A 16,734-nucleotide genomic window follows, 5' to 3' on the forward strand; every position below is an offset into this window, starting at 1 on the left:
CATCTTGTTTGAGTTACTCACTAACCCAAAACCCCAGAAAACTGGTAATTTTGTACTTGGTAGCGGGTTGGTAGACTCTCTTTAATGCAACATAGTATTGAAGGGGTCAACTAATATTAACAATATGGAAAGTTTTATTTCATGCTTATATACTATGCATTTATTTTCAAATAAAAAACTGTGCCTGTAGATTAATTTAAATTCTGATGTTAATTATGAATTCAAGCTTTTCCTATATCTGACTTTTAAAAGACTTTTACATTTAATTTATATTAATCACATTTTTCTTTTAATTTTATCAAGTAAAATGTGTTAAACTTATTTTATAAAATAATTGCATTTATCCATTTCCTTGAATCACGCTTACGAATTTTGTTCAATTATATCATTATTGTGAGGTTTATTAGAATATTGGTGTAAAATCTGTAGTTGTAAATTGCACTTTTCTCTTTTGACAATCATCTCTTTACATAACACCAGATATTTCTTCAGGTTCTAAGAAAATCAAAGTGAAAACAGTCTTCTATATGTTAGCACTTTAATGTAAATATCAAAACACAGTAAATAAAATAGGCACTTGGAAAACATTTTAAATGTCCCTTCTTACACAGTAACATTTTAAAAAATTAATTTTACTTATATTTGCGTTGAAATAATTTTTTACTCTCTTTGAAATGATTAATGGAAATGTTGGACCCACTCAGCAGGTATGAGCCACAGTTCTTCATGTCCCATTCTGGAGGCTCATGATTGTAGAAAGTTGTCTCATTCAAAGCAAACCAATGAGAGAATGCATGTATGAGAAAGGGAGAATGGAATGAATGGTGGATCAGTGGGAGATAGTTTATCTCTGTACCATAGACTGTGCAAGGATGTTGTTCTGGTAATTTGTGTGCTGCTACATTCTGGAAGACTGTTTTCCCCCCTTCTCAAGATTCAGGCATGGGAGAAGGAACTCCTTTGGCATTTATGGCAGAGTGACCTTTCTTCTGAGTTGAATAGCCTCCCAAAGAGCTAGTATCTGCAGCCTTTCAATGCTTGCATAACTTTGAGTGCTGTGGATGTTTTTAATTGGATTGCACACTAGAGTAACAGAAATCTGTTCTACAACATTTTTTCTCCACAGATTACAGAGCAGCAAGGAAAAGACAATTCACGCTTCTCTGGTTTGTTCTTTTGGCTATTGACTAAGGTCTCACAATCAAATTAGTAATTAATGTAAACATTGGGGTGCAATTGTACTGAAAAGAGGGGGGAAGAGTAGAATAGAAAAGCTCAAAATACTCTGCTACTAACGTAAAATATCTTAGACAATTTTTTTTCAAGTAAACATAGTTCTTAATTTTTCAAATGTGTGCCTAGTTCATGACATTAAGGAGTATATCTTATTCCCCTTGCTATATTGGTCCAGCTCCAAGGATGGGCCTGTGCTTATCCCCCTGAAGGAGATGGGTTGCTGAAGTTGAACAACCTCACCATTTTTGGGGCCATCCAAAGCACAAAGGTTCTCAGCATGCTCTTCCCATATAACTTCATGAGCAAAGCAACAGGCAGAATCTGACCTTTATTAATTTAAATTACTATTGCTCTTCTTTGTGTCTGAATTAAAAATAGCAGATGTTCTAATCGAGTACAGAGTAACAGAATATTTTGATATTTGTATATCTGTTGGAATACGCTACTTGCAGTGTTGATATAGCCATGTTGGTCCCAGGATGTTAGAGAGACAAGGTGAGTGAGATAAATTTTATTGGACCAGCTTCTGTTGGTGAAAGAGACAAGTTTTCAAGTTACACAGAGCTCTTCCTCAGCTTCAGAAACTTCTCTCTTTCACCAACAGACGTTGGTCCAATAAAAGAATAAGCTATTGGTCATGCAAGATATGGAGTGAGAGGGGTCATGCAAGATATGGAGTGAGAGGGAGTTGTCTTTTTATATATATCACGTGCACTTCAGTTTACTTATTTGATATTATCCTGCTTGACTGCAAAGAGGTGAATCAAAGGAGGCTTTTTGGAGACAAGGGAGGAGAGAAACAGGAAACAAAACAATGGCAAAGAGAAGGTACCATCTGAGAAAATAACTTGGGGACCCTTAAGGAAACAATGGAGGTAGTTAGTAATAGGGGAATACTCCCTCACCCTCTGCCTCGCTCCAGTGAGGTTTATTCTTCACAGGGCCAAACCTAGTATCTAGGTGGATTCTGAAACCTTAAAGATGTTGGCACAGGTAAGAAGAGGGTTTGATTCGGTTGTCAGAAGCTGCCTGAGATGCAGACACAGACTCATGGAAGGAGGGAAAGAATGCAGCAAGGCAGTCAGCTTCTCCCAGCTGACATGGAAGTAACTGGACTGAATTGAACTTACCACCCAGAGGTCCAGTCCCAGAGGGGTTAAACCACGTTGTTCCACCTTTTAGAGAGATGAATGAAGCCAGAACTTTCATCTTAGGAGTGCACTCAAAGGACACAAAAGGGTCTAAATCACAGCTTACCCTGTAACTATGACATATTCTTATTTTTCCTCACAACAAGAGCTAGCTAGGGTTGTTGAGGTTATTTTTATTTTGTCGTCATATTTGGAAAATAGCATACTTCACAAATATATTTTCCAGTATTGGGTATGTATCTAAGCACTAATATAAAAAGGATGAGGTGAAAAATGTTTGCAAGCTAGATAGTGTTCACCTTTCTTTACAGAATTAGAGAATAGATTACGAATTACCTGTATAGGCATAGTGCACCAAAGCTTTCAGTGCATCTGGGTCCACTCCTTCCATTTTGATCTCCTCTTCTTTTGCTTCACGCACATCATTAGTAAACATTGCAGCAAAATAATCAGACACGGCACTAAGAACCAATCTTGAAATAGAAACATTTTAGGGGGATTTAAATGAGTTCATAATCTCAATGGGAAGCAAAATGTCAGCCCATTATTATACAATTCATTTGTGTGTGTAGGAGAAACATATCTTCTGCCTGAGACTCTATCCTTACAGTGGTTAGCAGTGAAGTTAAATGGGTAATTCCGGTAAGTATACTAATTTTCTTTCAGAGGGTGTGTTTGTGCTGTTTGCTTCACTCATCCCTCTAAAGTTTGACTGTAGCAAAACAGAGAAACTGGTTCATACCTGAATTTCTTTCTATTTACAATAATGAATTTAAAGCTGTGATCATATCATTTAACTGTCTTCAGCTGATGTGCTAATTATTGTAACCATTCATTCATAACTAATCAGGGACAAGGTGAGAACTCACATTATCTGAGCTCTTGGAACTGTCAGGCTATAAAGGCTTGTAAACAATAAGGAAAATTCCACCTGTGAGCTGGAATCTTGTGATTTCCAGCAATGAGAAGAACATCACACAGCTGCTTCTGCTGGAGATAGTTCTCCATCTTGCGGAATGTCTGCTCTGCATGATTTGTAGATTGGAAGTATTCATCTGAGCCATTGGTGTTCATTCCAGTGGGTGAACAGCTAGTTATTGATAATCTGTTAAAGAAAGAGAAAATGCAGTTACTGTAGCATTATCAAACCTGAGAATGCTTTTCACTTCAGCTTTAATTGATCTGTGGAAATTGCAGTATAACAGGAAGTCTTTAAATATATTGATCTAGTGAGAGTGGACTTAATATGTCTTTTCCATTTGTTTCTTTTAATTATACTTCAGACCTTTTGTAAACTATTTTAAAACTTATTGTTTATTACTCTTATTTTCTAAGAGAGAAAAACAAAATAAAAAGAAAGGGTTCATATCTGGCAACTATAAATAATTTTAAGGATATATTACACTATTTTAGTGAGTTCTATGAAGTCCTGTAGAGGATTCTAGATTTGAGTAAAAGAGATTATGAATCAAGGGTGGGTGGCACAGTTTTTTTCCTCCAGCTACTACTTCCTTCTCATTTACTGAGCTGATTTTATTAAATCATACAGCAAATATAATTTGGGTATTTCCAATTATTGTAAATTGTTTTTACTCAGCAGATGTGTGCTTCAGGCAACTGTCATAAGTATGTCTACCAATTTATTAATATGAATGCAATACTGAGAGATAAAAAACTTGATTTTAGAATTACTTCCTGTGGGCCTGATCCTGCAAAGACAACTAAGTCCAGCAATTTCTACCAAGAACAGTTCCAGGCAGGGGCGGCTCTAGGAATTCGGCCGCCCCAAGCAGTCATGCCTGTGGGAGGTGCACCGGAGCCACGGGACCAGCATGACTGCGGAGGGTCCGCTGGTCCCGCGGCTCCAGTGGACCTCCCGCAGCTGCGGAGGGTTCGCTGGTCCCGCGGCTCCTGTGGAGCATCCGCAGGCATGCCTGCGGGAGGTCGACTGGAGCCGCGGGACTAGCGAACCCTCCACAGTCATGCCTGCAGGAGGTCCAGTGGACCCGTGGCTCTGGTGGACCTCCCGCCTGCCGCCCTGCCGGCAAAATGCCGCCCCAAGCACGTGCTGGGGTCTGTAGCTGGCCCTGGTTCCAGGGGCATCAATTAGAGAACTATTCAGGCTAGTAAAGGTTTACATGGGTAGACCCTATGAAGATAGAAGTGTCATGGTCTAAAAGGTTCATGGCAAATCCCAGACTTCAATACAAAAATAACAGATTACATTACACTCCTTAAAAAAAACACCAGAAAGACACTGGTTTTTGACCATCAAACATTTATTGATAAACCGTATTAATTAATCAGCAAGAACATGAGTGTCAATAAATGTAATGTGAAAAGTCTCAATGAATTCATGATTGGACCTCTCTTCTTCTTGCTGAATACCATATTACCCTGTGCATGATTTTTTATTTTTTTTAACAAGTAGGTACCCAATCTGCTGGCCATTCCTATGGATTTTAACCGTCTGATATGCACATTATTTTCCCCAGCTCTTTTAATCATCTCTCTAAATGATCTTTTGTTTTAATTTTTTTGTAAACTTTTAATGGATGTATACATTTTCCTAACTCCTCTTGAGTTAAGATGAATCATTTATTTGACTGTTTATCATGTTGATGAAATCTAGTTTACTATATTTTTTTTCCTGCTGACAAATTATCTTCACAGTTATATTTGGATTTACAGTGGGCCTGAAGCTGTCAAGAAGCAGCAGCAAACCTTTGGGGTTCATGCATTGTGCATGTGAAAACTCAAGTGAAAGAAACAAGCAGTTTTCATGATGTTAAGGTCTTTCAGCAACATGTTCTGGTATTGTAGAATCAAAACTTCCATTTTAAAGAAATGTCTCACTTTTACTGTTTTTGAAGGTAGTCTTCATAATAAAACACTTTGGTCCTGTAGGGTTGCTGCCATTGTGTGTGCGCATTAGGCCAGATCTGCAGTAGCAGAGATCTCCTAGTATAAATGCACATTATGCGGGCAAGAGTTATGTTGCTGATATAGCATCTACCAGTTCTCTGAATAAAACTAGCTACACTGACAAAAGCATTTTAATGTTAGTATAACTGCATCTACACTAGTGATTTTGCCTCTACAGAGGGGTTGTTCAAAAATTACACACCTCACCGACTTTACTATGCCAGCAAAGTTTTCTAGTGTAGATCTCATAGACTTTAAGGTCAGAAGAGACCATTATGATCATCTAGTCTGACCCCTTGCACAGTGCAGGCCACAGAATCTCACCCACCCACTCCTGTAGCAAACCCCTAACCTATGTCTGAGTTATTGAAGTCCTCAAATTGTGGTTTGAAGACCTCAAGGTGCAGAGAATCCTCCAGCAAGTGACCCATGCCCCATGCTGCAGAGGAAGGTGAAAAACCTCCAGGGCCTCTGCCAATCTGCCCTGGAGGAAAATTCCTTCCCGACCCCAAATATGGCAATCAGTTAAACCCTGAGCATGTGGGCAAGACTCACCAGCCAGACACCCAGGAAAGAATTCTCTGTAGTAACTCAGATCCCACCTCATCTAACATCCCATCCCAGACCACTGGGCATACTTACCTGCTGATAATCAACGATCAATTGCCAAATGAATTGCCAAAATTAAGCTATCCCATCATACCATCCCCTCCATAAACTTTTCAAGCTTAGTCTTAAAACCAGATATGTCTTTTGCCCCCACTACTCCCCTTGGAAGGCTGTTCCAGAACTTCACTCCTCTAATGGTTAGAAACCTTCGTCTAATTTCAAGTCTAACTTCCTAGTGTCCAGTTTATATCCATTTGTTCTTGTGTCCACATTGGTACTAAGCTTAAATAATTCCTCTCCCTCCCTAATATTTATCCCTCTGATATATTTATAAAGAGCAATCATATCCCCCCTCAGCCTTCTTTTGGTTACTAAGCTGTGTTTGTATTTTGGCACTATCTCCACATTGTGTAAAACCTATTTACTTAGGGCAAGTCTACACTTAAAACACTGCAGCAGCTGCTCCACTGTAGTGCTTTAATGAAGATGCTCTAAGCCAATGGGAGAGAGGTCTCTGGTGGGCCTAGTTAATCCACGTCTCCGAGAGGCTGTTGCTAAGTCAGTGAGAGAAGCTCTCCCACAGTATAACTGTCACTCAGGGGTATGGATTTTTCACACCCCTAAGCAACCATTGTTATACTGACATAGGTCTGTAGTGTAAACCAGACATTTGAGAAAGTGTAACTTCAAAGTCTACCTGAGTCTACCATTAATTTTGCATCTAATTCAACTTCTGTTAAAGTGAATGGCAGGCATTCCATTGACTTAAAAGAGAGCAGGCCCGTCAACAACAACAAAATAAAGATTCTACTGGAGTGCGGCAGCATTTTCACGTGTCCTTTAGCTCTCCCTCCCCGCCGCCCCCAACAGCTCTTTTCTTATTCTTTAAAGTGAGGTTTCCTTTTCACATTAAATAGTTTGGAATGGAATTTAGATTTTCCCTGCCCATTCATCCTTGGAATTTCTTCATTTTATTTCTCATTCTTTCCTTCTTTATAACAACTGCAATTATTCAGTTTGTCTTGTGCAGGAGAACTATATACTGTGTGTCTGATTCTGCTTGTTAACCACACAGAATGTGCAATCCATTATTACACAGAAGAAATAATAAGTTGAGGTAATAAGAAATTCCAGAAGCTTTCACGTAGTTCTTGTTGCTAAGAAACGTCTTCTGTTATGCATGTGTCCATAATGTCTGTATCCTTCACAGTCTAGCTGTCCAGAGTGTAGACCAATTTTTGTGACCCAAAAGGTGAAAACAGAATAGTTTTATCATACTTGTACTATTTAGATTGAATATATTTTTGTAGATGTTTGGGGATTATGAGGGTATCGGTTGTTTCTGGTTAAGGAATTGAATATATTCCTTATTTATTCCAGTCAAGGTTTTTCTGTAGGTTTTTCATTTTTTTACACGAAGGCAAACTGCAGGTGCTGTAAGTAATTCAAAAAGTATTTGATATCAAACCTTTGTGTCACAAACAATCTTGTAATTTGGGTGCATCATGCTAGATCCAGAAAGCTGATGATAGAGGTTTAATTGCATATGATACATTTATCTAGTATGCAATGAAGCAAGTGTAAATTTCACTTGATACATAAAGTGAAACTGAATAAAAAATTAAGCTGGTTTCCCATGAAGTAGTAACAAGTAAAATTCTAGCAAGATGACAACAAGACAAATAATGACCCACAATCTGACCAACTAAGGGCCTCTACTTGATGCCAATCAAATAATAGAATCACAAAAATATAGGGCTAGAAGGGACCTCGAGAGGTCATCTAGTCCAGCCTCCTGTGCTGAGGCAGCACCAACTATACCTAGACCATTCCTGATAAGTGTTTGTGTAAGTTGTTCCTAAAAACTTCCAATAACTGGGACTCCACAACCTCCATTGGAAGCCTATTTCAGTATTTGACTGTCCTTAAAGTTAGAATGTTTTCTCCCAGCATATTTAGCCTAAATCATTCTTGCTACATGTTAAGCTGATAACTTCTTGACCTATACTTGTAGGACATGGAGAAAAATGTTTTCCCCAGTCATTACCCATTTTGTACTTGTGCATTTGATTTTGTTATTCCTAAGTATAGCACTTTGCACTTGTCTTTATTAAATAAATGTCATCTTCTTGATTACAGACCAATCCTCCAATTTGTCAAGGCCATTTTGCATTCTAATCCTGTCCTCCAAAGTGCTTGCAACCCTTCCAGCTTGGTGTCATCTGCAAATTTTATTAAGTATATTCTCCACTGTGTTATCGAAGTTGTTAATGAAAATATTGAATAGTACCAGACCCAGGACAGAGGCCTGAGGGACCCTAAACAATCTGTTTGAAAGCAAACCATTGATAATTAACTACTCTTTTAGTACAGTCATTCATACATTTTACTCCCACCTTATAGTAATGTCTAGGGTTTATACCCTACATGGTGCTCTCTACAACCAAGCAGTGCATCCCATGTCTACAGTGTAGTGTCCCACTCCCTCCCTATTGCCAGAGCCTCTTTCCACCTCCGTGAAAGACTCCAGCAATGGAGAGAAGCTCTAGCAGCTCCCCAGTGCTGGAATCTTTCCCCGCTGCCTCCCCCTTGCCAGAGCCTTTCACTACTGTGTGTAGGTACACGCTGCATTGTGGATGCAGTTTTCCTTTCACTGCAGCATGTAGCTACAAGTAGCCTACGCACCACCACCAGTGTAAATAAGGTTTGGGCTCTTCTCCTCTCATCTGGCAGAAAGAATCAAAAATTTTGTTCTGATTCACTCTGATTAGGGGGAAATATTTCTGACTTAATTTGCCTTTATAGGCACGTGTTCCAAGTGAAAAGCACCATTTATTATGTGCCCGAAGGAGGGGGATAGCAAGGAGGCACCCTCAAATGTTGAGTTTGCACCCTCAAATGCTTAGCCTCTGAGTACCTACCCGTCACTAATTTTGAAATAAAATTGAAAATATTTCCTCTTTTTCTCCTAAAATGTGCAGAAGTCATGATAAAAATGCATAGAAGTGCTATATTTGGTAATTTTTATCATTTTTAAAAAATGTATTAATTATAGTTTCCCTGTCCTTCAGAGATCTGTACAGACTTGGACACAGTACAATCAAATCACACCTCAGAGAGGGAATCTGACACGGACAATAGGGTAATGCTAGTGCCTCACTGACGAGCAGAGAAAAAATCCGATGGCGAGGCTGCAGACAGAGTTGGCTGGCTGTTACACAAATTAAGTCTATGTTGAAGTGGCTCCAGTCTTATTCCCTCTTCCCTTCTCCCCTGCCCCCAATACAAAACCATACTCCTGTATGCCTTTACACTTTTACATTACTCTGACCACTATTACTAAATAGCACTTCTGCTATTACTAACGAACACTTCTGCTTTAACTAGAAGTAGTGATTCAAATGCCTTAATTGGTACTTAAGTTAAGTGTGATAAGTTCTTTTTTTAAACCCTTGTGTCTTTAATGTTTTAGCACCTGAGGATGCACATACAGTGATATTTCTCCACTGAATAAATTTCTACTAACGCATTCCATTAACTTTTATGCTGACAGAATAGTAATACTGCTGAAGGAATTTAGAAGTGTTTTCCATTTAGCCACTTGTTATATCCTTTTACCTAAACAATAATCTGGCTATTCTGTCAAATAGCTTTGTGAGCACAAAGATTTGTAAAGCATTACAGTGTTATCTTTCCTGCCATCTCTGAAGCTACAGTGAGCTCTCAGGAATTCATAATGTGTATGGTTTCTGGCTAAAGGAAAAATTAGCTAGTAGTGTTATATGTATGTTTGTATTACATAATATAAATGAAATCAGTAGGCCTAGTACATTTTAGATTAAGATGATATGGATCACAAATATCATGGGTCTGTAGTCTAATTAGTTTAGTTAGAAAATGCATCCTACATTTAGAAGTAGCACACCATAAATAATTTGGAAAGTTTTGTAAATGTTTTGAAGTGGCACAATTCATGGAGGATGAACATCTTCATTGTACAGAAGCCCATTGTGTTGATGATCTTGACATGCACACATAAAAGTGTAAAATATAAGTAAGGGGGAAGGTTACTGGGGCTTGAGAGGGTGGTTGCTGTTATGTGTGTTCTCTTGGGAAAATGCAGAGGAGCTTTATTATTTTTCCTTTACCCTTTTTAAAGTTGGTATGGAAAGTACTCCTTTCTTTTTGGTGTCTCATACGCTCAAGCCAGCTCTACACTACGAAGTTTTGTCAGGATAGTGATATTGGTCAGTGTGTGTGTGAAAAAGGTAGACTCTTTGCCGATATAGCTATACTGGCAAAACACCCATAAAAGTGCTGTTGTCAACATAGTTAATATGGGTCAGGGAGGTGGTATTATGATGCTGATAGAAAAAACTCCTTCCATTGTCATAAGCTGGTATAGTTAGTGCTATACCAGCAAAGCATTTGTAGTGTAGACATGCCCTCATTGTACGCCATTCGCTATACATTTCTGGATTTATGTCATTTCATGATTTGTTAGGATTTTCTTTGAGAAAATCAGAGTAAAATTTGGCAAATAATCTATTTTTACAGACATTCTAGTTACATTAGGTGACAGTGATTGAAGACAAGTGAAACTTCTAGATATGGTTATAAAAATATTTTAATTGACACACACAGACAGAAATGGAAAAAGGTAGACAGGAGGAAAACAACATAAACATTATTTCAATTTGCCCACCCCTGATTATGTGGTATTGTTTTGTAATCATATAGTAGAAAGCTAAACTGTTGCATAATTTCACATATGGTTGGTTTTGGAATTGGATGCTATAAACTGTTTTTGTTTCATGCAGTAATCCATGACTGCCTAGCAGCTTGTGTGACAATTTGCTTTTGTAAATTGGTATGCCACCTACTTCATGTGCCTTTCCCTCATTTTGCATTCTCATTCTCCTGTGTAGTTAGAATACAATAAAAATTGTCTACTTATGTTTCCAAGAAAATCTTTAGCAAACATATTCTTGTGCATGAATGTCCACTTATCATTTCACTTGGTGGTTTTGTGAGTGTGTATACATGGAGGTGTTTCCAGCAGACAGTGTAGACTGCTGAGCTACATAAGTGCTTTAAAAACCCACATTGAAAAATCCAGTTTCTGAAGAGTTTAGTGGCTGCCTAATCTCTGCAAGACTAGAGTTTCTCTGGATCTGCACTTAAACCACACCTTGGAAAAAACACACTGGGACTGAGGAAAAAACCCAGAGAAAATAGAGAAATGCTTCCAAAGAAAGATTTCACGTCACTGTGAATTGCATACAATTTTCCACTTAATTAGGCCCCATCCCACAAAAAGCTCCTCTACAAAAATTATATTTTCACACAGTAGAAGCTGTACATTTTTTACTCTCCATTATATGTGCAAAAAATGGCCACACTGCAACTTGGCTGTTTTTTTTTCCTTAGTTGTTTTTTTGTTTTCTTTTGGTGTTTTGTTTTGTTCATTATGGAATAATTTGGACCTCCTGGAATCTTGCTTAGACCATTAAGACCAACCATTTCAAAAGTGGCCAATGATTGTCTCTACTTTGTGGTGCAGTTTGGCAGGTGCAGAGTGGCCTGTGGATAAAAGTGCAACCATTACTCCTTGTGCTGTGATCCCTTTCAGTTCCCTCAAACTACTGTAACAAGATGCCGGTAGTCAACAGTGAGATGCAAGACTGCCAAGTAACTGTCTTAAACATACTTATAGCAAAACAATATTATAATTAGAGCTAGTCAAAAATTTTCAGAATGCTGATGAATAATGTAGGCAAATGCAAACAAAACATTTTTTCACAACTGTTTTCACATTTTAGACCGGCAGTACTAGTGCTAAATTGTATTCTTACTAAGTGTTAGAGAATTCAATGAGTTCCAGTCTTGTGTCCTCTTAACATTCTACTCATTACATAACAATCACACTGATGCTTTTTTCCTCTGACTTTTCAGAATAAGGTATAAATTATATACTGCTTTTGTGATTTGTTAAACCCGCTCCAAAATGAGTCGCTCTCCTCCTAAGGTAACAAATCACAATGGAGGAGAGGAAAATGAGGGAGTTACACAAGTATCCTGGTTTAGTAATCAAAATACAGGTAATTCAAAATGGAGGAGTGATTCGCAGAATGTTTGAGGAAAATACAAACTGTTGAATGTGAGCTATTGGGGCAGGGACCACATTATCTTTGTGTTTATACAGCACCCAGTAGGCTATGGGCCAGACTCTGCCACTTTTATTCATGTTAAGTAGTATTTTATTCCTTGAGGAATCCCATTGAAATGAGTAAGGTACAAAGCACCATGAAGAAGGGTGGCAGAATCTGGCCGTATGGGTGCTACTGGAAACAAAAAAAAAAATAATAACTATGCTGAAGGCCCAGTGTAAAATATGCAGATTCAGGAAAATAGAATTCTCCTACTCAGTTCAATAACAATGAATGATTACCTCATCAAATGTGCTGTCACAGACTTACCCCCATAGTCCCACTAAGAGATTCTGATACACTGAGATAAAATATTTAATATTTCTATCTCTTTTCTCATAAAATGTTTGTAATAAACAAAAGGAGAAATAAAACATTCCAGCAGAATAACGCGAGAGTGACATTCAATGTCATGCTTAACAGAGATTAAGAAATGACTCACAGGAAAATATTCTGTCCTTTCCCATTCCTTTGTCCTTTAAACAAATCTACAGTACTAATCAGGGACATATTCAGCTTTCATCAGTCTTTTTTATTCTGTTCCTAATTATGTTTTAGACTTGCTTTTCAATCATCTTTTCAGTACAGCACATTAAACAAATGTTGTTGCACTTTTGGATTTATTATTAACCAGTGATGTGGCATACACATGTCGTATTGCTAATGGCACATAGAACTGGGTATCCCCTCTTCCATTGCTTGTGCCTCAAGCTTCAAATATCACATTCAACTTCACCTCCAAATTCTAACTTTAAACATCATTATAGCATGTACTCATCATTTATTCTCTTCTATGTATCTGGATTCGCTTCCATGAAGGGCTTCTAGAAGAAATTGCTCTTACAAAATTTAAATGACATTTATCACCAAAGAAAATCATTAGAAGAATGATTAATTAGAAAGCTAGTGTACTTTAGAAAGGCATGCTGTGCATTTAGTTAACAAACAGCTGAGGAAATAATTGCTTTATGGGGAGAAAAAACATGTATAAGTTAGAAACCATCATTTTGTTGTCAAATACTTTTTTTAATACAATGATCTCTTTTTACAATAATGATACAGATTTTCACTGGTTGGCAATCAGCTCAGTGTCACTTGCATTTGTGTAATATTATAGGAAATTAAAGGAGGTAGTCTATGTGTATTAGTATTGTAGATGGTTTATTACCATCAGGATCAGCTGTTCTCTTTTTTAGCCCTGGAGGAATACCTCACCCTGTTTTTTTCGCCACTTCTCCCAATAAAAAAACCCCCGCAAATAGGTAAACATTTCTGTTAGCAAATCAACAGCTAATATGTGTTGTTTAATGCAGTGAGCAAGTTAAATTGCTTTACCAGTGCATGTGACATATTGAAATATGACATGTAAAACACTTACAGATTGGATACAAGCATTAAATATTCCTTTTTACAATTAACATCGCTATATAAAAATTTAGGTAGCAGTGGATTTAGATTGATGCTTGATGTGTCTTTCTACTGCAGATGATTCCAGTTTCTCTACATTTGTGTATCTAATTATCTCCCTGCAATGCTAACCACTGGACACAGTGCCACAGGAATGGTAACAAAACCCTGACCAAGGTCAGATGACTGGGTTTAGGAAATAAAGGTCAATGCTCTAGCAGCCATCTTGTGTTTCAAATTTATTGTAATTTCCATTATAATTCTAGCTGAACCCTATGAGTTCAGTTTGGCAACTCCATCATGAACAGAGCCGTACAGATTTCATTTAGCTCTTGCAGTGCTGTAATTATTTTAAGTTTATGTCTAGGACAGTTTTATTCAGAAAACCATACCGGAGAAGCAGATTTTATCAATTAATAATGATATCATTTCATTAATTATTTGTATTACCATAACACTTGGAGCCCTAATTATGGACCAAGTGTAAGAGGCTGCATGGAAGAAAACTCAAAGGTGCTTGTTTAAAAATTTTAAAAAGTGGATAGTGGAGGTTGGCATCATGGAATGATTGGGGGCAGGAGTCGATATTTGGATAATGAATGAGAGATGATAGTTAAGATGGGGATAGTCCATGAAGGGCCTTAAAAGTGAAGACAAGCAGCTTATGTTTAATGTGATAGAGAAAGGGAAGACAGCTGAGGGATACAAAGAGTAGAGTGACATGGTCAATGTGATGGCCTAGGAGAGTAGCAGCATTCTGAGTGGATATTAGTGAGGCAAGATTACATTTGTCAAGAGAAGAAAAAAGGAGGTTGCAGTAATTGGGATGATGAGCATCTAGATGAGATTTTTAGCTATGTTTATGTATAGAATCATAGGAACATAGGACTGGAAGGGACCTTGAGAGGTCATCTAGTCCAATCCACTGCACTCATGGCAGGATTAAGTATTATCTAGACCATCCCTGACAGGTATTTGTCTAACCTGTTCTTAAAAATCTCCAGTGATAGAGATTCCACAGCCTCCCTAGGCAATTTATTCCAATGCTTAACCCCCCCTGACAGTTAGGAAGTTTTTCCTGATGTCCAACCTACACCTCCCTTTCTGCAATTTAAGCCCATTGCTTCTTGTCCAATCCTCAGAGGTTAAGAAGAACAATTTTTCTCCCTCCTCCTTGTAACAACCTTTTATGTATTTGAAAATCGTTACCATGTCCTCTCTGTCTTCTCTTTTCCAGAATAAAAAAAAAAACAATTTTTTCAATCTTCCCTCTTAGGTCACATTTTCTAGACTTTTAATCATTTTTGTTGCTCTTCTCTGGACTTTCTCCAATTTGTCTACATCTTTCCTGAAATGTGGCACCCAGAACTGGACACAAGACTCCAATTGAGGCCTAAAGAGTGCAGAGTAGAGCAGAAGAATTACTTCTTGTGTCTTGCTTACAACGCTCCTGCTAATACATCCCTGTTGACTCATATTTAGCTTGTGTCCCCTATGACCCCCAGATCCCTTTCCGCAGTACTCCTTCCTAGGCAGTCATTTCCCATTTTGTATGTGTGCAACTGATTGTTCCTTCCTAATTGGAGTACTTTACATTTGTCCTTATTGAATTTCATCCTATTTACTTCAGACCACTTCTCCAGTTTGTCCAGATCATTTTGAAATATAATCCTATCCTCCAAAGCACTTCCACCCTCTCCCAGCTTGGTTTCATCTGCAAATTTTATAAGTGTACAAAAGGCCATATCATAAAGATGCTATACAGAAAGAATCTGCAAGATTTAGACATAACCTGGGTGTGAGGACATAGAGAGGGATCTGAGTCTAAGATAACACGAAGGTTATGGGCTTAAGTGACAGGCAGGGTGGTGATTGTGTCTGCAGTGATCAAGAATTGATGGAGAGTTTAGAGGGAAAGTTTAGATTTAGACTAGCAATTGATTAGAACTTGTTGAGCTTGAGCAGATGGCTGTATATTCATGAGGAGGTGTCAGAGACAGTCTGAGATTTTAATTTGGACAGAAAGAGGTCAGGAATAGAGAAGCAGATCTGAGTCATCAGGATAAAGATATGGTTGAATTTGTGTTTGTGGATGAGATTACCCAGAGATAAAGTATAGAGGAGGAAGATATTAGGACCAAGGAGAAAGCCCTGTGGAACTCCACAGAAAGCTGTGGGGGGGGAAGAGGGGATGCCACAGAAAATTCTGAATGAGCAACTTGAGGTAAGAGGACAACTAGGAGAAGACAGAGTCATGGAAGCCAAGGGAAGAAAAGATTTCAAAAAGAGGAGCATGGGTGAGGCTCAAAGGCAGCTAACAGGTCAAGAAGGATGATGATGGAAAACCAGTTCTGAGAATTTGCTAGGAAGAGGTTTTTAGAGATGTTTTGGTGAGAGTGATTTCATCTAAATGCAATGGGGAGAAGCTGGATTAGGGAGGGTCTCCAGACATCAATTGTAGACCACTTATCCATTGAGCTTTAGATGTATGGGAGAAAGGAGATGGGGCAGTACGTGGAGAAACAAGTGGTGAGTTTTAAGATGGATGAGAATAAAGCTTGTTTATATAATGAGGGGAAGAGCCAGAGGAGAGTGAGAGGTTAAGGAGAAAAGTAAGGGAATTGATGAGCAGGTGAGCAGATGTGGTAGGATCATGGGGGCAAGTGGACAAGTTAGAGGAGGAGAGCAGATGCGAAAATTCTCTCTCTCTGACAGTGAAAGGGGGAAGGAGAGTGTTATAGAAGGGAAAGTAAAGGCTGAGGCAAGAGGAAATTTGACAAAATGCTACATGACCTTCTATTGGAAGAAATCAGGAAGATTCTGTGCATGCAGAAAAGTGGTGGTAGGAATGTAGGAGTGTTTGACGAGTGAGTCAAAGGTGGTGAAAAGGCAGCAGGGATTGTAGAGTGGAATTCAGTTAAGTTGAAGAAATAGAGTTGCTCAGATAGGAAGGCAGAACCAAAGGAGGAAAAAATGAATTTGTAGTGGAGAAAGTCATTTTGTCATGGAATTTCTGCCAGTTATGTACTGCAGAGTGAAAGCAGAAGTGGATGTTCGGAGGTGAGCCAGGGCTAGGAGTTGACGGAGATGACCTTGCAATGAGGGAGAGGGGCAAAGGAGTTAAAATTGGAGGAGAGTAAAGCATGGAGAGAAACAGCCATATCAATAGAAAAAAGGAAAGAGAGGCCAGGAAGTGG

At 38.4% G+C, this 16,734-nt stretch overlaps 1 protein-coding gene and 1 long non-coding RNA gene across 8 annotated transcripts in view; one reads left to right on the forward strand and one right to left on the reverse strand.

Annotated features, from left to right (window-relative positions):
* Positions 1 to 16,734, reverse strand: part of KLHL4 (kelch like family member 4) — a 90,253-nt gene that overhangs the window by 25,972 nt on the left and 47,547 nt on the right. For both annotated transcript variants that reach the window (XM_039486853.1, XM_039486852.1), the window contains 2 exons: positions 3,319 to 3,492; positions 2,724 to 2,860 (listed from right to left, as the gene is read on the reverse strand). In XM_039486853.1, the coding sequence (XP_039342787.1) occupies positions 2,724 to 2,860; positions 3,319 to 3,461 (280 nt within the window). In that variant the 5' untranslated portion in view covers positions 3,462 to 3,492. The remainder of the gene's footprint in view (positions 1 to 2,723; positions 2,861 to 3,318; positions 3,493 to 16,734) is intronic.
* Positions 7,091 to 16,734, forward strand: part of LOC120371260 — a 201,712-nt gene continuing 192,068 nt past the window's right edge. For 5 of the 6 annotated variants that reach the window (XR_005584238.1, XR_005584242.1, XR_005584237.1 and 2 more), the window contains exon 1: positions 7,091 to 7,173. This is a non-coding gene — a long non-coding RNA (uncharacterized LOC120371260). Of the gene's footprint in view, positions 7,174 to 8,992; positions 9,064 to 16,734 lie in introns of all 6 variants that reach the window. The other variant, XR_005584241.1, reaches the window with a different exon arrangement.

Source organism: Mauremys reevesii, linkage group 9 (genome assembly GCF_016161935.1).
Source record: "Mauremys reevesii isolate NIE-2019 linkage group 9, ASM1616193v1, whole genome shotgun sequence".
NCBI classification, from domain to species: Eukaryota; Metazoa; Chordata; order Testudines; family Geoemydidae; genus Mauremys; species Mauremys reevesii.